General features: G+C 47.6%; 1 protein-coding gene across 2 annotated transcripts in view; it reads right to left on the bottom strand.

Annotated features, from left to right (window-relative positions):
- Nucleotides 1-1752: 1752 nt before the first annotated feature.
- Nucleotides 1753-24789, bottom strand: part of PRKAR1B (protein kinase cAMP-dependent type I regulatory subunit beta) — a 55706-nt gene continuing 32669 nt past the window's right edge. The window contains exons 4-8 of one of the 2 annotated variants that reach the window (XM_081965681.1): nt 21493-21554; nt 20805-20851; nt 11876-12034; nt 2954-3014; nt 1753-2072 (exon numbers count right to left, since the gene is read on the bottom strand). In XM_081965681.1, the coding sequence (XP_081821807.1) occupies nt 1900-2072; nt 2954-3014; nt 11876-12034; nt 20805-20851; nt 21493-21554 (502 nt within the window). In that variant the 3' untranslated portion in view covers nt 1753-1899. The remainder of the gene's footprint in view (nt 2073-2953; nt 3015-11875; nt 12035-20804; nt 20852-21492; nt 21555-24789) is intronic. The other variant, XM_081965680.1, reaches the window with a different exon arrangement.

Genomic DNA, 24789 nt, shown 5'->3' with positions numbered 1-24789 from the left:
GAAAAGACTATCTAAATCAGAGGTCTCCACTCTCCAACCTTGGCAACATTAAGACTCATGGACTCCAACTCCCAGAATTCCTCAGCCAGCTGATCCCTTGGACTGCAAGGCGATCCAACCGGTCAGTGCTAGAGGAGATCAACCCTGACTGCTCTTTAGAAGGCCAGATCCTGAAGAGGAAACTCAAATCCTTTGGCCACCTAATGAGAAGGAAGAAGGACTCCCTGGAGAAGAGCCTCATGCTGGGAACGATGGAGGGCAAAAGAAGAAGGGGATGAGAGAGAAGGAGGTGGCTGGATGGAGTCCCCGAAGCAGTCAGCATGAGCTTAAATGGACTCCGGAGGTTGGTAGAGGACAGGAAGGCCTGGAGGAACGTTGTCCATGCGGTCACAATGGGTCAGACATGACTTTGCAACTAACAACAAGGTCCACCAAAGACCTCTGTGGCCCTCCAAACCTTGTCACCAGATTGCATCTTTTTTTCCCTTTCTTTCTACAACTCAGAAGGGGAAAAAATGACAATTAAATGCAGAGGGATTTAATTCAGTTAACCCTCTTTAGGTTGGCTGGAGGGAAATGAGGAGAGGCACGGTGACCTTAAGACAGGAGCTTAGAAGTTGCTCCAACCCGGTTCAGTTTGATTGAGCTTCTCTTTCATCCCCCACTTCCCTCCTTTCCCTATTGTTTTCTTTCTTCCCAGCTTTTGTTCCATGATATCAGCTCAAGGTGCTTTGCAAAATTCAAAACAAAACGAGCCTCCAACTCAGTGGCTGAAGCTTGAAAAAGAAAAGAATGAATGAACGAAAGAAAGAAAGAAGTTCAGTCCTTGGATTAATTCTTGGCATCTCCAATTAAAAAGGATCCCACAGAGGAAGGCGATGGAGAGGCTGTTTTTGGCTTCAGGGGGATCCTGGCCATGAGGCACGGCACAGAAGGGGTCTGGAGCAGCAGAGGCTAGAGGCAGCAGCAAAGCCTGGCAAAGGGAGAAGGGCCCAGCCATATGGTTTCTCTTGTACCTTTCAGCTATTTGGCTGCATTTTTTTAAACAGCCTAGATAAGGCTGCCTTCTATAGTTCTGCTTCTAGCAACAGCTCTATGAAGTCAGATGGGCTAAGAGAGACTTCCTTTCTTTCTCCTTTCTTCTTTTCTTTCTTCTCTTCTTTCTTTTGTTCTTTCTTTCTTCCTTTCCTTTCTTTCTTTCTTCCCCCTTCCTCCTTTTCCTCCTTTCTTTTGTTTTCTTTCCCCTCTTTCATTGTTCCCCCCTTCTTTCTTTCTTTCTTTCCTTTCTTCCCCTCCTTCTTTCTTTCTTCCTTTCTCCTTTCCTGTTTCTTTTTTCTTCTTTCTTTTTCTTACTTTCCTTCCCTTTCTTTCTTTCTTTCTCTTTCTTTCCCTCCTCCTCTGTGGCTGCAGAAATTACAAGTCCCTGGGTTCTTTTTTGGGGTGTGTGTGTGGAGGAAGCGGCTGAATGGGAGGCACAATGCTGATCTTACGTTCTAGACTCTATGGACTGATTATGTGTTATTGAATGGACAATTTAATTTAAAAAAGGAAGAAGGGTAGGGGAAGACAGGCGAGAAGTATTAGATAGATAGATAGATAGATAGATAGATAGATAGATAGATAGATAGATAGATAGATAGATTGATTTGGATGGATGGATGGATAGACAGAGAGACACACAGATAGATGTAAGAGAGAGACAGAAAGAGGGAGGGAGAGAGGAGGGGCAGAAAGAGAGAGAGAGAAAAAAAAAGACAGAGAGACAGACAGAGGTAGTAGCAATGGTGACCGAGGGACATGTAACTAGGGGCATCTTCTCCTTCTAAGGTTTGCAATCTTAACTGGTACCCAACCCTAGTGAACCATTTAAGCTATGGCCGCATCGAGGAGAAGGCCGTGTCATTTGATGGGCAAGAGATTGACTGGCACATGAGAACGGCTAAGTTTTACCTCCGTGATGATGAAGAAGTCGTCCCCCGGCTCCCCCTGGACCACAATTTTCTCTCCATCCTCAAACTGGACCGTCTCTAGCGCATCAGCCACTGTCAGGCGCTCCCATTTGTCCAGCGATCCTAAGAGACGAAAGAGCACGAGTGAAATTTGGGCACACGCCTTCTGCGTGCTCATCTCCGGCAATCCCACCTATCTTTGGGCAGGGCAAGCTGGCACACATTCTGCCTTACTCAATACCCCAGTGGCTGTGGACTATGGACACTGGAGTCCAGCGATGATGGAAGCCACGTGTTGGATATCTGCATCTGCTTCTCGGCACTGTCACATAGAGGTTGTCCTCGATTTGTGACCACTCATGAGCCCAATATTTCTGTTGCTAAGCCAGACCGTTGTTAAGTCCGTTTTGCCCCCTTTTACAACCTTTCATGCCACGTTTGTTAAGTGAATCCCGGTCGTTGTTAAGTTAGTAGCCCAGTTGTTCAGTGAATCTGCCTTCCTCGTTGACTTTGTTTGCCAGATTGTCGCAAAAGGGGATTATGTGACCCTGGAGATGCTGCAACCATCATAAAGATGAGTAGGAAACCATCAGGAATCCCAGGAAACTGTCAGGTATTGAGGATTTAAGAGCTGCCAGTTGATGTAAGGTTGTAAGCTAGCTGATGCAATGAGGATAATGGAAGGACGTGTACATACATACATACATACATACATACATACATACATATATATATATGTAGGTAACCATTAGAGGGTGTTTCTTCTCTCTCTCGTCGTGTATCTCATTGCTCTCCTTGTGTCCAAGCTGTGTGGTAAGCAATTTATCTACTATGTATATGTCTGTATATATGTATACATAAACCACTATTAATTGTCTAAAGGCTCTGTGTGCTGTATGCTGTGTTTTGCTCCTGGGCTTATCTCATAATAATAGTTACACTGCCAAAACTCTGACAGAAACAATCCAATTCCCCCCACCCCAAAAAAGGAAAAAGCTACGCACCCAAAATGGAAACTTTGCTCAGAAATTCTTCATACATTTTCCGTTTTCTCAATGTGCTGCCCTGTTGAGAGAGAGAAAGAGGGGGGGAGAGAGAGGAGAGGAGGGAGGGGAGGAGAATTAATGTTACCCACATTGTTGCCAACCTCAGAGGAGATCTTAAGGGTCAAGACGCCATGCAAGAAAAAAAAGACAAACTCCAGAACATATAATCCCCATTTCATGGAGCCCACGGAATTCCCACCAAAAGTGAACCTCGCCCGTCATAAGTTGGATCGGGTCCTTTTTAGTGGGTGGAATTTAACGTCGAGCGTACGGGGCACAACATCCGGGCAGTGGGGAGACCCACACCCTTCCCTTCTTCCCTTCCCAACAGCTCCAAAACAGAGGAAAAAACTCAACTAGGATCCACATCTTCATGGGCTAATGCGCGTGAAGAAATCGCACACCTAAAAGGACTTGGAGTTAAGCAGTTAATCGGACACTTCTCAGCTTTCTCCTTGCCAGTTTAGGAAGACAAAAAGCAGAGGGGCATTTTTTTTTCCTCCTTCCCAATTTGGGTGGTTCAACAAAGAAACCGTTGTGGCCCACCAGCGGAGATGCCAACAGTGAGGAGGGTTAGGGAGGAAGATAGGCCAGTCCTGGAGTCTGGGGAAGGCGCTGATGAGAGCTTTGTGTCGGAGGCAGAGAGGTGCGTGCATGCACGAGGGCACAATGGGGGGGGGCATTTAATTATAGGTTGTGGGCACGCGCAGATGCTTTTGGCACCAGAGGGAAAAAAGATTTGCCATCACTGGTGTAGGGTCTCCTACTTGAGCAGGGGGTCGGTCTAGAAGACCTCAAAGGTCCTTTCCAGTTCTCTTCTCTCTACTCTACCCTACTCTCCTCTCCTCCTGCTCTCCTCTCCTGCTCTGCTCTGCTCTGCTCTATATCAGGGTTCCAACAGATGCCCTAATTAAATCATGAGCCTACTCTACTCCTCTCCTCTCTTCATTTCTGGTTTTTCCCAGCCTCATCCAGATCGGCTGGGATGGTCATCCCCAGGATTCTCAAGCAGCATTGTTGGAGATCCTGGCAGCTGGGGTGGGGGGGGATGGAGGGGGTCAAACTGTAACCTTCCATTTCCTAAAGTCTTTCTTGGTGTCCATTGCTGGTGGTCTTTTTCTTCCAAAATGCAAGGCAAACTTTGACCTTGGTGTGTGTGCGTGTGTGTGTAATTTCCAGAGTGCTGGAAGGACCAGACGTTCACACAGCGGAGGCTGACAGCTCAGCGCAGGACTAAGGAGAGAAAACTGGACAGCCTCCCACACCAATCCGGGGCTGGGAAGTGGCCAGTGGCCAGCAGACGCTGACAGCTGGAGAAAGAGAGGCAGGTGCCTGCCCCACGCCCACGGGCTGCAATGGGGCAGGGGGAAGGGGGGAGCCGATCCGGAGGTTGCATCCTGCCTTCTAACCAACTGTGGGCTGCCCAGAAATTTTAAGAAGCAATAATCACAGAGCAGAGGGGCTCCTGCAATCCACAGAGGTAATTGAAACCAGAGTTGGGTTAGGATTCGGAGAGGAGGGAGGGAGGGGCACAGGGCGAAAAGCACCAGGATATCAAATGAGACTCCGCTCTCTGCCTTCTCAAAGTTGCAAATCTCCCCGTTGCTTTTTAGCAAATGCCAACACAGAACGGGGCAGCCGATGACCAGGTGACCCCTTCAAAAACTCCAAGTTCTTGGAAAGAATATGAATAGAAATACCCTAAAATGTATGAATGATCGTGATCTAGATGAAAACCGTCTAAGGGGATATTGAATAATGGAAAAATGAAGAAGGGAACTTTGATTTAACTACGGAAATATGAACACCAAAATAGGTGAAAAACACCATTTGACTATTACAGTGATATGAAAGGAGGGAAAAAAGTTAAAATAGGGATAGAAAATAGTGGGGGGAAATAATAATTATAGAATAGAAGAACAGAGTTGGAAGGGACTTTAGAGGTCTTCTAGTCCAACCCCCTCCTTAGGTAGGAAACCCTACACTTCAGACAAATGGCTATCCAACATCTTCTTAAAGACTTCCACTGTTGGAGCATTCACAACTTCTGGAGGCAAACTTTTCCACTGATTAATTGTTCTGTCAGAACATTTATTCTTAGTTCTAAGTTGCTTCTCTCCTTGATCAGTTTCCACCCACTGCTTCTTGTCCTGCCCTCAGGTGCCAACTATTGGAGAATAGTTTGACTCCTTCTTTGTGGCAACCCCTGAGATATTGGAATACTGCTATCATGTCTCCCCTAGTCCTTCTTTTCATTAAGTTCCTGCAACCGTTCTTCATGTGTTTTAGTCTCCAGTCCCCTAATCCTCCTTGTTGCTCTTCTCTGCACTCTCTCTAGAGTCTCCACATCTTTTTTACATCGTGGCGACCAAAACTGGATGCCATACTCCAGGTTTGGCCTTACCAAGGCCTTATAAAGTGGTACTAACATTATATATTAAGATGTTAAGATATACAAAAGGACGGAAAGATGATTCAGAAATGAAAGGTGTCAATAAAAGGCATGTATAAATAATATGAAACAACGGAAATGAAATGTACTATTTAGGAATAATAAGACTATGTTAATGTGTACTGAAATGTATCTTACCCAGGGACCACACCAATCGGGCACTGATATGTATAAAGAATACAAAAAATAAAAATTTGATTGCAGAAAAAAAGAAGAAACTCCAAGTTTCTTTCTTCCTTTCTTTTCTTTTTTTAACCAGCCATTTAAAAACGGGGGGGGGGGGGATAAAAGCAATCCCTTCGGTTGGAGCGATGGTTGCAGTACAAAGGGGAAAATGTCATGCCAAAGGTAAATAACAGGCGGATTGGAGTGGAGGAATTGATCGCCTTCCAAAAGCTGTTATATATTACCGTCTCTGATCCCAAGACAACTCCATTAAATCACATGCTAAGGTTCGCTTGGGGCGATCCAGTTCCAGATTGTACATGTGTCTCTGATCGAAGCAAGTACACGGGAGGGAACAAATTTTGTCCCCTACACAGACACACACACACACAGACACACACACACACACACACACACAGTCGCCCGCAGCACCTGAAATCCACTCTGAAATCACTGCAAGAGATGGATTTGGTCTTGAAGTCAAGCGTGCTTGATGGTCAAGAGACAAGGTGTCAAGCATTGAGATCACGCTATCCTGGTTCCAGAGGGGGTATCTGAACCGGTTCTGGAGAACCAGTAGTGGAAATTTTGAGTAGTTCAGAGAACCCGCCAATACCACCTCTGGCTGCCCCCCCTCCATCTATTCTCTGCCTTCCGAGTCCCAGCTGATTGGCTGGGTCTTCTTTTGTTGCCCTACACAGGAGAACAGAGCTGGAAAGCAGGTTAGTGGGGAGGGATTGGGGATTTTGGAGTATCCTTCCCCTGGAGTGGGGAGGGAATGGAGATTTTGCAGTATCCTTCCCCCAGGAGTGGGAGGGAATGGGCATTTTGCAGTATCCTTCCCCCAGGAGTGGGAGGGAATGGGGATTTTGCAGTATCCTTCCCCTGGAGTGGGAGGGAATGGGGATTTTGCAGTATCCTTCCCCTGGAGTGGGAGGGAATGGGGATTTTGCAGTATCCTTCTCCCAGGAGTGGGAGGGAATGGGGATTTTGCAGTATCCTTCCCCCAGGAGTGGGAGGGAATGGGGACTTTGCAGTATCCTTCCCCCAGGAGTGGGAGGGAATGGGGATTTTGCAGTATCCTTCCCCTGGAGTGGGAGGGAATGGGGATTTTGCAGTATCCTTCCCCTGGAGTGGGGAGGGAATGGAGATTTTGCAGTATCTTTCCCCCAGGAGTGGGAGGGAATGGGGACTTTGCAGTATCCTTCCCCTGCCACACCCACCAAGCCACGCCACGCCCACCATGTCATGCCTACAGAACCGGAAGTAAAAAAAATTTGAATACCACCACTGCCTGGTTCCATTGTGCACCCCTTTAGTGGACCTTCTCCCTAAATCTGGAGAACCTCAACTGAAAGTATGCAACTTGTGAAAACCTACAAAACAGCTGGATCCCTCCCCAGGTTCGTGCAACTGCCAAGACGCTTCTTGGATGAGGAGCCAAACGCCTTCAAAGAAAAACCAGAAACCCAGTTGCCTCTTCAAAAAAAGCACCTTTGGGACAACCATGACCTGGATGACGGAGAATCTCCGTAGGCATGCCAAAACGTCGTACCGATGCACCCAGGGGTGGGGAGGGTGGGGGGGAAAGGATTAAATGCATATCAAGACCTATAGGCACCGTCCATCGTTGCAACACATCCAATGATTTGATGAACCTCCTCCAAAATTCTGCACAATATTTCCAGGCCAGTTTAAGCCACGAGAGAAGACTTCTAAGATATATAAAAACGACAAGAGCAAGAGCGAAGCAGGGGGGGAAAAGAAGCACAAATATTCCGTAGGAAAAATAAAAGAAGGAAAAGAAGGAGGAGGAGGAAAGCAATGCCAAGCCAACTTGGAAAAGAAAAAGATTTACAGGCAGCCGGCGAGTCCAGAATCTGCAACTCGATACGCCACCCGAAAAATAAGCGCGAATGCCATTTCAATTAGTCCTTGCAAACGCATCACCGAGCAGCGGGCCAGGAAAACGACAGCCAAAGTCGTCTGGCCTGACAAAGCATCACACCTGCAGCCTTTGTGTTCTCCGTCTGGTCCTCTCATCGCCAGGACGGTCCCAACCAACCCAACTGTAGGACTGAAAAAAAAACCTCCAGGGTGATTGATGGACCGAGTCCTTGGTGTTTTGAAGCTCTGGGGTTCGTATTGCTTTTCTAAGGCCTTCTGCGCCAAGCTGGATAGATTTTTTTTTTTTTGCTTGACATGGAACGAGAAAGAAGCCAAGGGGGGACGTGGGGGGGTGGGGGGAGAAGATAGATCTAATGGGAAAGCATCCCAAAGAGAGAGAAAACTCAAGAACGTTCCTACAGGGCATGTGCCAGGTGGGCAGGGATGGTAGACGGTCGATTAATGCCGTAGCAGCCCGTGGGAGCCTGGTAAACTGTGCTAATGGGGAGAATTAATAAGTAAACGAAGGCAGAGGGAGATGGGACCAACTCAATTTGGCAACGGGATGCGAAGAAAAAGACGTCTGCACTCCGAAGACTCCAAAGCAGGCCAAAGGGAGTGATGAGTATCTGAAAGCTTTTCCATATATCTGTGGCCAATCCAAGATTAAACACCTGCTCGTTATCTCCTGCCCCATCCTTTTCATGCGCCTTGGGGGGACAATTAGACCTAACCGTGGGAGGCAGAGCAGGCTGCCAGCTTCATTCAAACTCTGAAATGCCGATAAGGGGAGTTGGAACAGGCTTCTTTCTCTGCAAACCCCACCCCACCCCCACTTGGTTGCCCTTGAAAATATTGCCCAGATGTCTTCTTTGGGGGGCAAGGTGGGAGGAGGGGGTGATTCGCTCCTCACCCTTGTTGGTGGTGAATTTGGGATCGACATAGGAATTGTCTGCAGCGGGAAAAGCTGGAGATGGAAAGAACTGCAGGTTTTCAGGAATGGTTTTCTATGGTTTCGTCTTTTGGGGGGGGTGGTAAATGACACTTAGGAGGACTGAGAGCCTCAATGGTTGGTTGGATTAGAATTGTTAATTTCCCCCCAAAAATGCATTTGAGTGGTCTTTTTAATGGGGGTAATCTTTTTTTTTTTTTTTTTTGGTCAATATGCACATCGCTAAAGTTCTTAGCTCTATGGTTCTGGGTTTTTGGAGTCCTCTTAAGCTTTCCTGGAAGGGAGGGAAGGGAGGGAGGGAGGGAAGGAAGGAAAAGAGGAAAAGGAAGGAAAAGAGGGAGGGAGAAGGAAGGAAGGAAGGAAGTAAAGAAAGGAAGGAAGGAAGGAAGGAAGGAAGGAAGGAAGAAAGAAAGAAAGAAAGAAAGAAAGAAAGAAAGAAAGAAAGGAAGGAAGGAAGGAAGGGAAGGAAATGAGGGAGGGAGAAAGAAAGAAGGAAGGAAAAGTCAAAAAGGAAGGAAAAGAAGGTGGGAGAAGGAAGAAAGGAAAGAAAAAAGGGGGGAAAGGAAGGAAAAGAGGAAAAGGAAGGAAAAGAGTGCAGGAGAAGGAAGGAAGGAAGGAAAAGAGGAAAAGGAAGGAAAAGAAGGAGGGAGAAGAAGGAAGGAAGGAAAGAGGTGAAGGAAAACAGGGAGGGAAGGAAAAAAGGAAGAAAGGAAGGAAAAGAAGGAAGGAAGGAAGGAAGGAACCAAGCAAGCAAGCATCAACTGTGTCCTGTCAGTTAAACCTCAACAGCCTCCAGTCATCCATCGCTTCCCCCCAGCTTACTCCGCACTGGGATGCCAACCCATCTTCTCTCCTTCTCCTCCCACCCTTTCGGCCTCTGATGTTCTTCACTTCCAAGTTTCCTTTCCATTCATCCCGCTTATCTCCCAGACGCTGCACCTGCTCTCTGTCTCAAACTGGCCCTTTCCTCCCCCCATCCCCCCCAAAAGAATTAAGACCTTGAGTTCAGAAGCTGAAGCAACAAAGACCGATTGAACAAGGTTGCCAGGCTTCGGTTCCCAAAGAAATCCTCCCAGCGAGATAACACGTTCCTTTCATCTCTCATCTTTAAGATGGGAACCGTGCAACAGAAACGCAACTTTTTAGCTCAACACAAAGGACACACACCCAACGTGAGAAGCAACAAAGGTCCCATCAGTAGCCCTGGTGGACGCGGGAGATGCTTTGAGCCAGCCTCCAGTTTTACTCCAACCTACACGTAGTCCTCGACGTACGACCACCATGGAGCCCAAACATTTCTTGCTGCTGAGCGAGACAGTGATGAAGTGAGTTTTGCCCTGTTGGACAACTTTTCTTGCCACTGCAGCGGTTCAGTTAGCAACAAGGTGGTCGCCTAAGGGGATGATGGGGGGGAGAGGGGGCTTTTGTGGCCGTCATAAATGTGAGTCAGTGGCGAAGCGTCTCAGGTGCAAGACGGTCAAGAGTGCAAAAAACATCACAAGTCGCTTTTTTTTTTAAAGAGTTTTTAAACTTGGTTGCATTTATAAATGCAACCAATTTCATTTTGTACATGATGTACAATGGCAATAAAGACATTTCATTAAAACTATTTTAAAACTTTTTTTTTTAAAAAAAAATCAAGGACCTGGATTCAGAAATCTCCAGCCAAGAGGCACCACAAGGCATTTGAAAGTTTGAGGAAAAGATGCTTCGAATATTTCCAAATTTTTCTTCTATTAAAGGACAAAGTTGGACGCGGCCTGGGATTTTTTTTTCTTTTTTCAATTCTTCCCCCTGCTTTGAAGAGCTGCTGGAAAACAGGTTCTTGGAACTAAACTGGAAGCATTAAAGTTTTTTCCAAGAGAAGTTGGAGAAAAGAGAGAGTGGAGAAAGGCAGAAAAGTCCGAGGAATGAAAAGAAGGATGTGGAAAGGGATGAAAGGAAGGGAAGAGATCAGTTGGGTGGGATTCAATTTTTTTTTTACTCCCGGTTCTGTGGGCGTGGCTTGGTGGGCGTGGCAGGGAAAAATCCCCATTTCCTCCCAATCAGCTGGGACTCGGGAGGAAGAGAATAGATGGGAGTGGGGCTAGTCAGAAGTGGTATTTACCAGTTCTCCTAAGTATTCAAGATTTCCGCTACCAATTATCCAGCGGATATTAGGTAAAGGTAAAAGTTTCCCTTGCACATATATGCTAGTCGCTCCCGGCTCTAGGGGGCAGTGCTCATCTCCGTTTCAAAGCCGAAGAGCCAGCGCTGTCCGAAGACGTCTCCCTGGCCATGTGGCCGCCATGACTCAATGCCAAAGGCGCATGGAACGCTGTTCCCTTCCCACCAAAGGTGGTTTCTATTTTCCTACTCGCATTTTTTAACATGCTTTCGAACTGCTATGTTGGCAGAAGCTGGGACAAGTCACGGGAGCTCGCTCCGTTATGCGACGCTAGGGATTCGAACCGCCAAATTGCCGACCTTTCTGATCGACAAGCTCAGCGTCTTAGCCCCTGAGTACCACCGCATTGGTATATTACAATGCCACATTTCTCATCCAAACCATCTGATGTGGCCAGCTGAGCGAAGCTGCTTTGAAACTTCTGGAGTGGAAGGAGTAGTAAATATTAAGAAGCTCATTGCTTACAAGCCCTTCTTCGGTCAACAGAACTGCGCCTTCAGTTCTCACTGCAGCTCTGTGACCCTGAAATGAACCTAAATTAATTTGCCCGGGGAAAAAAAAGGGAGAATTCAAGGCCTTTCGTGCCCATAAATAGAGTTTTGTCTAATTTTGGAGACTTTTCTCTTTCATAAATCCTATGCTGTAGAAATCGGCGGTGAGGCGTTTCATTTTATAAAGACATCTGGCCCTATATTACACCCCCAAGGCCTATATTTCAAGAACCTTTCCCCCCACATTAACAAACTATTTCAACGAGAGTTGAGGGGAAGCCTTGGGTGGGGTCTGCTTCCTACATTGCTGTTCTGGCCGAGGCTTCCCAAGAGCCTGAAACAAACTCCTGGTCCCGACAAAAACCCCTTTTATTAATTGACTGTGAATTCTGCTCATTCACATCCAGCAAAGTCTTTCAAAGGAGGATTTACAGCCACAGACCTTCTCTGACTTGGAGAGCTGCCAGGCTGATATCTGCAGAATTTGGCAAGGAGTCTCGGAGAGTCACGAACCAATTAAGCGAATTAATGGTCTCCTGCAAACTCCACTCCCCTTTCGCTCCTCTTTTATTTCCTCTGGGAGGGGCCATTCATCCTCCACCTGTGGCCTTCCTCCCAAGTCGACCCCTGTTCTTTAGCTGTTCCCTTCCCATCCACTCCAGGACTGGCCCAAGTTCCTCCCCAACCTCCTCACCGTCTGAATCTGCTGCCAGCTCTGTTGGCCACTGGTGGGCCACAAGAGTTTGTTTGTTTTTTTTAAACCCACCATCAAGATGCGTCTGTAGCTATCGCGGTCGATTCCCCAGAGTTTGAGGTCTGTCTTTGCTTTGACGGTCGCAGCTCGTGGTGTGCCATAAATGAGGGCCAGTTCTCCAAAGCTGCCTCCTTCTCCGATGCTGGTGACCAATTCTCCATTCACGTACACCTTAATTAAAGAAAGGGAAAAGCATGTTACTCTGATAGTGGGGACAATTAATCAATGGAACAGGTTGCCTCCAGAAGTTGTGAATGCTCCAACACTGGAAGTTTTTAAGAAGATGTTGGATAGCTATTTGTCTGAAGTGGTGTAGGGTTTCCTGCCTAGGCAGGGGGTTGGACTAGAAGACCTCCAAGGTCCCTTCCAACTCTGCTATTCTATTCTATTCTAAAACTCACTTAACCAATTATCTCACTTAACAACAGAAATTTGGGGCCCAACTGTGGTGCTAAGCGAAGGACCGCCTATATTCCTACAGGAAGCCCACATAAAATCTAAGATTCCACATTCTCTTCCCTTCGGTTCCTTCATTTCTTGCACTCTTGACTTTTTCAGCTGGCTGGAAGGAAAGGGAAGCCCTTTGATTGGAAGGTGGCCTTGACTTAAAAGTCTGGTTTCAAAATAAAATAAAAAAATAAAAAAACCTCCATCAGAAGGACCACCCTGGGAAGTCCAGAGCTGTAGGCAGAACAAGGACATTTAAGGGAGGGAAAAAAGAAAAAACAGTGAGAAGATAACAAGGGAAAACAACTGCGGAACTGTTTCCAAAGAAAACACAACTTAGCAGAAACATCAAAAATCAAAGAGAGTGGAGAAATCTTTCCGGGGTAAGAGAAGAGGGCTTCGTTCTTTGGTTGCCTTCAAGGTTGCAATCTTTGGTTGCTCTCTCTCCACTTAAAAAAATGGCTCTCCTTCTCCGCGAACACATTTCCTTAAAAACCTGGCCCTCTCCAGATGGGCTGGACTACAACCCCCATCCTTCCTTCCCATTGCCAGACAAGCGGGGGATTATGGGAGCTGTAGCTCGTCCGTCTCCAGAAGCAAAAGGGATGACAGCAAAGGCCACCAGGAGGACATGTGATTATCCTTCTGTCTGTTGAATTTAAGAACTTGCTTCCCAGACAGAAATTCCAATTTTGGAGTCTCTCCGGGCCATCCAACAGGGAAAAGGTCACCTCTACAAAAAGGCCAGTGTGCTAGAGAAGAGAACGTAGAGAGGAGTGCTAAAGGTTTCAACCTCAGCTTTCCACCCGGGCATTTTATGATGATGAGAAAGTATGTTGATGATAAACTCCCCTGTCACTCTGGCTTCTGCTTGGAAGTTTAATTGCATGATCTGCCTCTGGAGAGATGGAGGGAAAGAAAAGGGGGAGGAAGGAAAAAAGGGAGGAAGGAAGGAAGGAAGGAAGGAAGGAAGGAAGGAAGGAAGGAAGGAAGGGTGGGGAGAAGGGATTGAGGGCGGAAAAGAAAAAGGAAAGAAGGAAGGAGAAGAGAAGGAAAGGAAGGAGGGAGGAAAAAGGGAGGAAGGAAGGAAGGAAGGAAGGAAGGAAGGAAGGAAGGAAAGAAGGAAGGAAGGCAAAGAGAAGGGGAGGGAGGGAGGCAGAAGGAAAGGGAGGGAGGAAAAGGGAGGGAAGGAGGGAAGGAAGGAAAGGGGAAGGGAAGGAAGGAGGGAGGAAAAAGGGAGGAAAGAAGGAAGGAGGGAAAGAAGGAAGGCAAAGAGAAGGGAAAGGAGGGAGGCAGAAGGAAAGGGAGGGAGGGAAGGAAGGAGGGGGGAAGGAAAGAAAGGGGAAGGAAAAGAGAAGGAAAGGAAGGGAGGGAGGCAGGAAGGAAAGAAGGAAGGAAAGAAGGAAGGAAGGAAGCAAAGAAGGAAGACGGTGGAAGGAGGGAGAAAGAAAGGAAGGGAGGGAGGGAGGGAGGAAAAGGGAGGGAAGGAAGGGAGGGAGGAAAAGGGGAGGAAGGAAGGAAAACAAAAGCGAAGGGAGGGAGGGAGGAAAAAGGGTGAAAGGAAGGAAGGAGAAGGGACAGTAGGGAGGAAGAAAGAGAGGGAGGAAGGAAGGAAAAGAGAAGGGAGGGAGGAAGCAGTGTGTTTTTATTAACCTCCCGGTCAAAACGATGTGATTAAAAATTGGCACCTGTGAAAAAGCATCACCAGAGGATGAAGGAGGACCTCAAATTAAAAGAGCCCCCGTTTTAGTTTCTCTGCGGAGATCCACCTCAGAAAGATCCTAGAGAGGACTTCAGAACAAAACTTCCAACCCGGAGTTTAAGAGGTCAGCTCAGCCGAGGGATCTGTCCATGGGGACTCTGCAAACGTGGGTTAGAAACAAGCCAACATTCCTCTTCTCTGGCTGGGGCAGCTGAGCCCATCTACACAGTAGCCAAAGATCTCTCTTACTCCCCCTCCTCCCTCCCTCCCTCTCTTTCTCTTTCTCTCTCTCTCTCTTCTTCTTTCATGTCCTTGCAAAGGAATGCAGAGCTGGAGATACCCAAATATGAAGAGTTATGATCCTGCCAAAGGCCTGCAGCTTTCGCAGAGATCAAAAACATTCTGGGATTCTATTGTTTTTCCCATCTCTTTTGCTATGAGTCACGGTTCTCCCTCTTCCCACTTAACCCCCTCTTCCTTCCTCCGGCAAGCAACTGCAATTCAGCAGCTGTCACAGAAAGAGTGCAGGCGGGCCTCGACTTACGACAATCCCCTTAGCGACCACTCCAAAGTTTGCCACGGCGGCGAACAAAGTGGCCGAGGGCCTGCGTTTCACCCTTACGACCTTAGGCAGCATCCTCCGTGGCCATGGATTTAAAATGCCCGCGGACACTCGGGCAACCGACTTGCTTTTAGGACGGTCGCAGGGTCTTGGAGGGTCGTAGGAAGGTCCCTTTTGTGACCTTCCGACAGTGGGGAAGGCAGATTCGCTTAACGACCGGGTGGCTGACTTAACAACCTTTAACGGATTCACTTAGCGCTTGTGGTGAGAAAGATCATAAAAGGGGGAGGGCAAAATTCACTTAAGAAATGTCTCGTTCCGTGACATAAATTTGGGGCTCTAATTGTGGTCGTAAGTCGAGGACTATCTGTACAGAAAACAGCCATTTACTGTGTCTCCAACTATTAGTAATGATATAGACGGAATGTGGGTTCGGACTTATGACTTCAGTGGGAAATTTTCATTGCAAAGCAAGGCAGTTATGGAAATGGAAAGAATGGAAGAAATAGAGGAGGAGGAGGAGGAGGAGGAGGAGGAGGAGGAGGAGGAGGAGGAGGAGGAGGAGGAGGAGGAGGAGGAGGAGGAGGAGGAAGGAAGGAAGGAAGGAAGGAAGGAAGGAAGGAAGGAAGGAAAAGGGAGAGGGGGGAGGGAAGGGCGGAGAAGGAGAAGGAGAAGGAGGGAAAAGGGAAGGAGGAGGAGGAGGAGGGAGAAGGAGGGAAAAGGGGAAGGAGGAAAAGGAGAAGGAGGAGAGAAGAAGGGAGGAAGGAAAAGGTGAATGAGGAGGAAGAGGAGAGAAGGAGGGAGAAGGGAAAAGGGGGAAAAGGAGAAGGAGGAGAGAAGAATGGAGGAAGGAAAAGGTGAGCGAGGAGGAAGAGGAGAGAAGGAGGGAGAAGGAGGGAAAAGGGGAAGGAGGAAGAGGAGGGAGAAGGAGGGAAAGGGGGAAGGAGGAAAAGGAGGAGGAGGAGAAAAGGAGGGAGGGAGGAAAAGGTGAATGAGGAGGAAGAGGAGAGAAGGAGGGAGAAGAAGGGAAAAGGAGAAGGAGAGAAAGGGGGAAGGAGGAGGGGGGAGAAGAAGAAGAAGAGGAGGAGCTTTTTCTGTTGCTTGAAAGCATGACCTCTTTCAATTGGGCTGCTAGTCCTCAGTGTTTTGTGCTGGCAAATCTTGAAGCGAGGGTGGAGAGTGGGAGAAAAAGGACCGGGGGGCTGAATCCCCTCTGACCCCCAGATTTTCCAACCCTGATCTGCCGGTATAAAAGTTGGAGAACAAAGCATCTCATTCTAAAATGCTCATGGTCTCTTAACAACTAAACAGCTCCGTGGTCCATTTGCTTCCCCTGGAAATCTACTCCGCTGGAATTATATCCTTTGATCCGTCAGCTGTAACTAGACCCGGCTTGTTATTCCTGAGTCAGAAACTCCAAATATGGAATATGGTTCCAGCAGATAGGAGAGAGAGCCGTTCCGTTTCTGTGGTCGGCCGAAGGCTTCGGTAGCTGGGGAAACAGGCAGCCTGCCCAAAAAACCCTTGGGGTCAAAACAGAAATAACAGACTTCCCGTTAAAAAGAAAAAAAAACCCAACAACAACAAAGGTTGAAACTACCTTGCTCCGAAGTGTGGCTTTGTGGGACCGGCTAAAAAGAGGAAATCAAATCAAAATAAAATTCCGAATCCGTCCTTCTAAATATAAACCCACCCCGAGCGGTTATTTTCATTTTCACAAGCCTCGCCGATGGCTGCTGCTGCTGCTGTTGTTTTTAAACCACTTTTGCTCTGCAATAATAATATTTTTTTAAAAAATGAAGCGTGGTCAGCCAAAGTTTTGAAAATAGAGACCAGGGATGGCTTTGTTTGGAGAAAAATATTTTGGAGACAAAGTGGATGACAGCCGATAGCTAGCCCGAACCAGGACTGTTTTCTGCAGTCACAGAAGCGTCCGTGAAAGCCAGCCACAAAAGGCTGCGCTTGACACATAACAGGACCCAGTTGTGTGTGGAGGCATCCAAAAAAGCCAATGCAATCCTAAGCTGCATTAACAGAGGGATACAATCAAGATCAAGGAAGGTACTAATACCACTCTGTAAATCCTTAGTAAGGTCACACCTAGAGTACTGCATGCAGTTTTGGTCACCACACTATAAAAAAGATGTTGAGACTCTAGAAAGAGTGCAGAGAAGAGCAACCAGGATGATGAGGGGACTGGAGGCTCAAACCTACGATGAATGGTTGCAGGAACTGGGCCTGGCTAGTCTAGGGAAGAGAAGGACCAGGGGAGACAGGATAGCAGTCTTCCAATATTTGAGGGGCTGCCACAGAGCGGAGGGGGTCAAGCCATTTCCCAAAGCACCCAAAGGCCAGACAAGGAATAATGGATGGAAACTGATCAATGAGATATTCAACCTGGAAATAAGGAGACATTTTCTGACGGTGAGAGCAATCAACCCATGGAACGGAAGTTGCCTTCGGAAGTTGTGGGAGCTTCATCCCTGGAGGCTTTCAAGAAGAGACTGGACTGCCACTTGTATGAAATGGAACTGGGCATGGCTAGTCTAGGGAAGAGAAGGACCAGGGGAGACAGGAGAGCAGTCTTCCAATATTTGAGAGGCTGCCACAGAGAGGAGTTAGGGGGTCAAGCTATTTTCCAAAGCACCCAAAGGCCAGACAAGGAATAATGGATGGAAACTGAGCAAGGAGAGAGATTCAACCTGGAAATAAGGAGACATTTTCTGACGGTGAAAGCAATCAACCCATGGAACGGAAGTTGCCTTCGGAAGTTGTGGGGGCTTCATCACTGGAGGCTTTCAAGAAGAGATGGGACAGCCCTCTGTCAGAAATGATGTAGTCCAACCCCCTGCCCAAGATGCTTGGGCAGGGGGTTGGACTAGATGACCTTTAAGGTCCCTTCCAACTCTGTTAATCTGTTAACATCTGATTAATGGATATGGATGCCCAGGTACTGCCCAAAGTTACACCATACAGAAAAAGTGACATATGACCCATACTTCCACTTACAACTGTCACAGTATCCCCATGCTTGTCTGATCAAAATTCAGATGCTTGATAACTGACTCACACTTATGACGGCCGCAGTGCCCTGGAGTCACGCCATCCCCCTTTTGCGACCTTCAGACAAGCAAAGACCACGGGGAAGACAGGTTCACTTAACGGCCGTATTACTAGCTTAACAGCTGCCCTGATTCTGTCTGCAATCATGCCTGCCGGCCTCCGACGAGCAAAAAGACAATGGGTGAAAAGATGGGATTAATTAAGTGAATCCCTGCAGTTGACTAATTAATCAACTGCAGGGATTTACTTAACGATTGTGGCCAGAAGCTGAAAACCGGATGGCAAGACTCACTTAACAACTTGCCTGGTTAAGATTTGCAAACCCGAAAAGGCAAGGTCCAGCTTCAAGCGACCATCATTGCCAGATGCTAAACCATGTTTCGTCTCTATCCTCACCCTGCAGATGTGGCAGGCTTCAAACGGAGGCATTCTGGTTTCCCCAGTTAGAAGGATGAGTCAGTTGGATTTCGTGAGGAGATGGTGACTTGGGAGATGGGATTTCAACGCCCAACAACACTAATTAGATGACCTCCTGGCACACCGAGGGCTTGCCATAAAAAGAGGCTCTATGTCTCTCTAAATAGCTGCCAGGCGCTGTTGGGTGACTTAAAAATATGCCAGCCGCTGCTTAAAATAGAACCTGGGTGGGAAAAAGACTGCCCAACTTTATTTTGATACGATCTAGGAAGCCACAGAAAAAGCTGCCTCATCATCGTAAGGGATGGAAACTGATCAAGGAGAGATTCAAGCTAGAAAGGAGGAGGAATTTTCTGACGTTGAGAAACAATCAACCCATGGAACAGAAGTTGCCTTCGGAAGTTGTGGGAGCTTCATGCCGGGAGGCTTTCAAGAAGAGACTGGACTGCCATCTGTCAGAAATGGTGTAGGGTCTCCTGCTTGGGCAGGGGGATGGACTAGATGGCCTACAAGGTCCCTTCCAACTCTGTTAATCTAAAATTCTCCATCACCTTCACCGCCATCGTAAGTCCCTTTTTTCAGTCCTGTTCTAAACTTGGCCACTAAAAGAACTATTATCAGTCAAGGACTACTGGCAGCCTCAATCTTCTGAAGTCCCCTTCTTCCAGTTCAAAACTTTGTTAGGTACAAAATCAAAGCTCCTTCCCCCCCCAAAAAAATCAATTTCTTCACAACCATAATCCACCTTACAAATTCCCGGTTTGTCCAGGCCCACCCGGAGCCATCTGGAGGAGGGGTCCCCAACCTTTCAGATTTCAGGAACCATTAAATTCATAATTTTAAATCCCACAGACCACTAATAGGATCTGTCTAATGACCGGCTGGGTGGGCGTGGCTAGGTGGGCATGTGACTGGGTGGGTGTGGCCAACTGAATGTCACTCACGTCGAGGGGCGCCTCGCCGGCCTCTACTCGCCCCTCCCCTCCCAGCCACTCCTCGCTTGCCCACCCGGGCTCCTTAGGGCCCCAACAGGAAGCAGTTGCTGGAGCTAAGCAGCCACCATGAGAAAGAGTTGGCAAAAGAGCTCAGTTCAAATTGGATCGGACCAAGAAGGAGGCTCAGCAGAAGCACCTCACTGAGGACTAGGAGCATAGGCTATCCAAGCAGAGGGAAGACCTGCAGGAGTGCAAGGCCAGGGACCGGCGCCTGGAGGCTCAGTGGGCTGAGATGGTCAGCCAGTTCCAGGCAATGATGCAGCCCCACTGGAACGAGGCCCTCCGGCTCTTCACCACCAGCGGTGCTTCCCTCCAGCCTTCACCCAAAGCCCCCCACCAGGAGGCTGAAGCAGACCCCAAGTCAGAATTTCTGCCCCCCTCCGACCCGCACAAAAAGACCCCAAAGGAGGAGACTCTCTGCAGCAACACAAGCCTTCATTGCACGTATCCATCCCAGGGGCCGTAGTTTGAGGACCCCTGATTTAGTGCAATGTAAAAAGTGCAAATAATTTTTATGCGGACCACCAAAATTTTCTCACAGACCACCAGTGGTCCACGGACCACCATTTGGTGATCGTTAATCTGGAGGGAAGCCATTCATTTCCAGCTGTCCCCACACGGCGATGTTCCAGCCGTTCAGAGCAAAGTTTGGAAAAGGCAAGCTGAATCCTCTGAAGATGAAAAGGAGAGCTTGCCCCAGGCTCCCTACCTGCTCTTTACGGAAGGCATGAGATGACCTAATCCTAGATGATTAGCAAAAACAGTTTGCTCCGGTTTCACCCAACGCTTCGGGCGCATTCCAACTTGACGGCCTTCCATCTTGAGATTGTTTCGCGGTAAACTGCATGGCCTACGGGCGTGGTTACTCTAAGGCTCTCCGCCTAAAATAATTTGTTGCCGGATGATACGCCATTAGGCGACTGCGTACGGACAAATAAGCTTGGCTTGTGACGGCAATCCATGGGAAGATTACTTCTGAAATGTCTTCTCGCTGTTCTGAGCGAGGCTTCCCAAGAGCAGGAAGCAAACTCCTTGTCCCGACAAAAACCCCTTTTATTAACTGACTGTGAATTCTGCTCATTCACATCCAGCAAAGTCTTTCAAGGGAGGATTTACAGTCACAGACCTTATCTGGCTTGGAGAGCTGCCAGGCCCATATCTGCAGAACTTGGCAAGGAGTTTCGGAGAGTCACGAGCCAACGGAGCGAACCGATTGTCTCCTGCAAACTCCACTCCCCTTTCGCTCCTCTTTTATTCCCTCTGGGAAGGGCCATTCATCATCCACCTGTGGCCTTACTCCCAAGTCGACCCCTGCTCTTTAGCTGTTCCCTTCGTCTGGAAACTCTGTGCATGCACACACTGGGAACAGGCTCCAGCTGTTCTTCTGCCTCACTGATGTCTGACTCTGAAGGCAGCTGATCACTGCCAGATGGCCTCTGTCCCCTCTCTGCCTCCGACACAGAGCCCTCCTCAGAGCCTTCCCCAGACTCCAGGACTGGCCCATCTTCCTCCCCAACTTCCTGACTGCCCGAATCTGCTGCCAGCTTCTTCCAAATCTCTTTGGGATGAGGACTCATCCAAGGTATGGCACTTTGGACAATGTGTGAATAGGTTCACACATTCTTTTTTTCTTTAGGTCACCAGTAAGGAAGAGTCAGACGTAATCCTCTCATTCATGTCTTAGCCAGAACACCAACAAATTTCTCTACACGAAATGAAAAGCAAAGTCCTTCAAATAAGTCAGTTGCAACTTACGTACACCTCCCCATGATCGATCACGTAGAAGTTGTCGCCTTCATCACCTGCAGGGGAACAGAAAGACAAATCAGGAGCCTTAAGAGTGTGATTTTGTACCAGCTTTGAAAACGCTGAAATCAGAGAAAGCTAAGTGGGAACATATTAATTAAGTTTGGTCACCATGCTACAGAAAAGCTGTTGAGAAGCTCGGAGAACAGCAACGAAGATGAGCAAAGGGCTGGAGACTTAAACCTAGGAAGAACGGCTGCAGGATTTGGGTTTGGCTAGACGTGGTGGCTCAGTGGCTAAGAAGCTGAGCTCGTCGATCAGAAAGGTCGGCAGTTCGGCAGTTCGAATCCCTAGCGCCACGTAACGGAGTGAGCTCCCGTGACTTGTCCCAGCTTCTGCCAACCTAGCAGTTCGAAAGTACGTAAAAAAATGCAAGTAGAAAAATAGGAACCACCTTTGGTGGGAAGGGAACAGCGTTCTATGCGCCTTCAGCGTTGAGTCATGCCGGCCACATGACCACGGAGACGTCTTCGGACAGCGCTGGCTCTTTGGCTTTGAGACGGAGATGAGCACCGCCCCCTAGAGTCGGGAACGACTAGCAGATATGTGCGAGGGGAACCTTTACCTTCACTTTTTTAGACATAAATGATCTGAGAATGGACAACATTGATATATCCTCTCAACCCATGGTGCTCACCTTGTTGGATCACAGTCTCTCCAGCAATGTGGGTAACGGGGAACATTGCGTCAAATATGTCACTGCAAAGAGAAAAATAGAAGCAGTAGTTTAGTGTGGGGGATGGACGTGTTTCTGGAGAAGTCTACCAAAGAAGCACCCAAAATACCAATTTTTATTATAAGGTTACAGAGGTAGTCCCGGACTTACAACAATTCATTTAGTGACTGTTGAAAGTTGCAACAGCACTGAACAAAGAGACCGATTATGGTTTTTCATACTTAATGAAAAGTCGCAGCATAGTTATGACTCTCGTAGGGGTTATGACTCATAGTTATGACAGCCGCCGCATCCCGGGGTCACGTGATCCTTTTGCGAACTTCTGACCAGCTAAGTCAACGGGGAAGGCAGATTCCCTTTCACAATCGTGTGACTCACTTAGCAACAGCATGATTCCCTTAACAACGGTGGCCAGAAAGGTCGTAAAACGGGGCAAAATGCTCTTAACCGCCGTCTCGCTTAGCAACAGATGTGTTGGGCTTGGTTGTGGTCATAAGTCAAGGACTACCTGTGTTTTAACGCGGACAAGAAAAAGAGAAAGGAATGTGTGTTTTTTGTCTTTTGGTTTTTTAAAAAACTGCATATATTTTTTAATGTTCTTGTCTAGTTTTGCTTAAACTGTTCCCTGTTCATTTTTCTCTCTCTCTCTTTTGGATTTGGTAGTTTGATCTTCCGAATAAAATAAAAAAGTGGGGTGGGGGAGAAAGAAAAAGAGAGACGAATAAGAAAAAAGAGTTAAGGGAGAAATTTCCCCAAATATTTGCAGCGGTCTGTGGATGTTGGAAGATGAAGCAGTGAGGGCAAAACCAGCTGCATCCAGTGACAAATTGATCACAAAAATATTACAAGTCATTTGTGTCCTGACGCAACCCCCATGAATAAATAAAATAACATTCACAATGATTCTACAACCTGTTTGTACAACAGCACATTTCTCTCCCTCTCTCACCCTCCTTCTCTCTTTCTCTCTCCTTCCCTCTTTCTCTGTTTCTCTCTCTTTCTCTCTCTGTCTCCCTTTCTCCCCCTCTCTTTCTCTCTTTCTCTCTCCCTCTCTCCCTTCCTCTATCTCTCTGTCTCTTTCTGTCTCTGTCTCTTTGACTGTCTGTTTGTCTGTCTGTCTCTCTTTGTCTCTCTCCCTCTCCCTTCCTCTCTCTGTCTCTCTCTCTCTCTCTCTCTCTCTCTCTCTCTCTCTCTCTTTGACTGTCTGTCTCTCTTTGTCTCTGTCTCTCTTTGTCTCTCTCTGTCTCTCTCCCTCTCTCCTTTCCTCTATCTCTCTGTCTCTCTCTGTCTCTGTCTCTTTGACTGTCTCTCTCTGTGTGTGTCTCTGTCTCTCTCTCTCTCTCTCTGTGTCTCTTTCCCTCTCTCCCTTCCTCTATCTCTCTGTCTCTCTCTGTCTCTCTCTCTCTGTCTCTCTCTCTCTGTCTCTGTGTGTGTGTGTGTGTGTGTGTGTGTGTGTGTGTGTGTGTGTGTGTGACATGGGCGAGGAGAACAAAGACATTTTGAAAAAGATTCACCCAAACACAGGGAGGTCAGCGTGTAACCTATGGCAATTTTTACTCCCATATATGGGAAAAGTTGCAAAAATCCCATTATTAGCTTATTTCCTGTCCAGCAGTTCCCAAATCCACTCATGCCTTGATTCTAGGAAACACCCGGTCATAAATTTAAACCTAAAGCCATTATCTTTAGTCCTGAAGAGTTATCGTATCAGCGGACAGGCTCAGAGTGATTCAGGGACAGATGCGCGCGAGAGACTCGGAAAAGAGGAGGAGGAGTTGGAAGGGACTTTGGAGGTCTTCTAGTCCAACCCCCGGAGAACCGTTTGCTAACATTTTTCAATCCCATCCCTGTAAACAGGGTTATTGTAGTCTCTCCCCTCGCCCCTCCCTCCTTGCTCAGGACGATGGGAGGCAATATTCTGAGCAACCACAATGACAAGTTTAGGGGGGGAAAAACCATCCCAGGAAAAGTGTCTCCAATCTTCAACCCGATGGCAAATTTTCCTCTTGGCAGAAAATGATTTCTTGGCCAAGACAAGCTGAGGTCAAAAAAGGTTTCCTAGAGTCGGAAAAGTTCCTGAATAAGGCCTTTTAACAGGCCGCGGGCTTAGAAATCAATTCCCGAATCCTTCTGAAAGGGTCTGTAGTTTCAGAGGAAACTTTGGCCTAACTTTCATAAAGAGAAAAAGAAGGGAGGGAACAGGTGACCTATTTAGCTTGGCAGAAAAGGGGAAAAGGTAAAGGTTCCCTTTGCACGTACATGCTAATTGTTCCTGACTCTAGAGGGCGGTGCTCATCTCCGTTTCAAAGCCGAAGAGCCAGCGCTGTCCGAAGACGTCTCCGTGGTCATGTGGCCGGCATGACTAAATGCCGAAGGCGCACGGAACGCTGTTCCCTTCCCACCTAAGGTGGTCCCTATTTTTCGACTTGCACTTTTTATCTGCTTTCGAACAGCTAGTTTGCTAGTTTGGCAGAAGCTGGGACAAGTAAGGGGAGCTCACTCTGTTACGCGGCGCTAGGGATTCAAACCGCCAAACTGCCGACCTTTCTGATCGACAAGCTCAGCGTCTTCGCCGCTGAGCCACTGCATCCCTTTTAAAAGGGAAAAAAGTCCATGACAAATTCATTAGTTAAGGACCATCCTAAACTGTGGATTACAGCTCGGGAGAAGAAACAGGTGCCTGGCATTTCCCTTGCTCCCTTAAATTTGCATTACTCGAGACAAAAATGCATCACAACACCTACAACAGGAGGACCCATCGCATTTCACGGCTGAGGCTGTTATTTCTTCTCTTTATCAACTGCCCTGGTATCTCCTAGTGGAAGAACTTTGGAGCAGTCAGTGGAGACCACATCAAAGAAAGGTTGAAATATAGCAAGAGCCATAGCACTTAGTTTTATATACTGCTTCACAGTGCTTTTACAGCTCTCTCTAAGCGGTTTACAAAGTCAGCCTCTTGCCCCTAATAATCTGGCTCCTCATTTTACCCACCTCGGAAGGATGGAAAGCTGAGTCAACCTTGAGCCGGTCAGGATCAAACTCCTGACAGTGGGAATGCAGAGTTAGCCTGCAACACTGCATTGTAACAATTGCACCACTATGGGCTTGCTTGCTGGCTACCTTCCTTCTTTCCTTCCTTCCGATTAGAATGCAATATTGCAGGGTGATTAAGCTCACAGCCTGGAGTTCGATCCTGACCAGCTCAAGGTCGACTCAGCCTTCCGTCCTTCCGAGGTGGGTAAAATGAGGACCCAGATT

The sequence above is a fragment of the Natrix helvetica genome (genome assembly GCF_964273705.1).
Source record: "Natrix helvetica genome assembly, chromosome: 13".
In the NCBI taxonomy this organism is placed as follows: Eukaryota; Metazoa; Chordata; class Lepidosauria; order Squamata; family Natricidae; genus Natrix; species Natrix helvetica.
The sequence above is the reverse complement of the archived record's forward strand: the minus strand, read 5'-3'. Positions and strand labels throughout refer to the sequence as shown.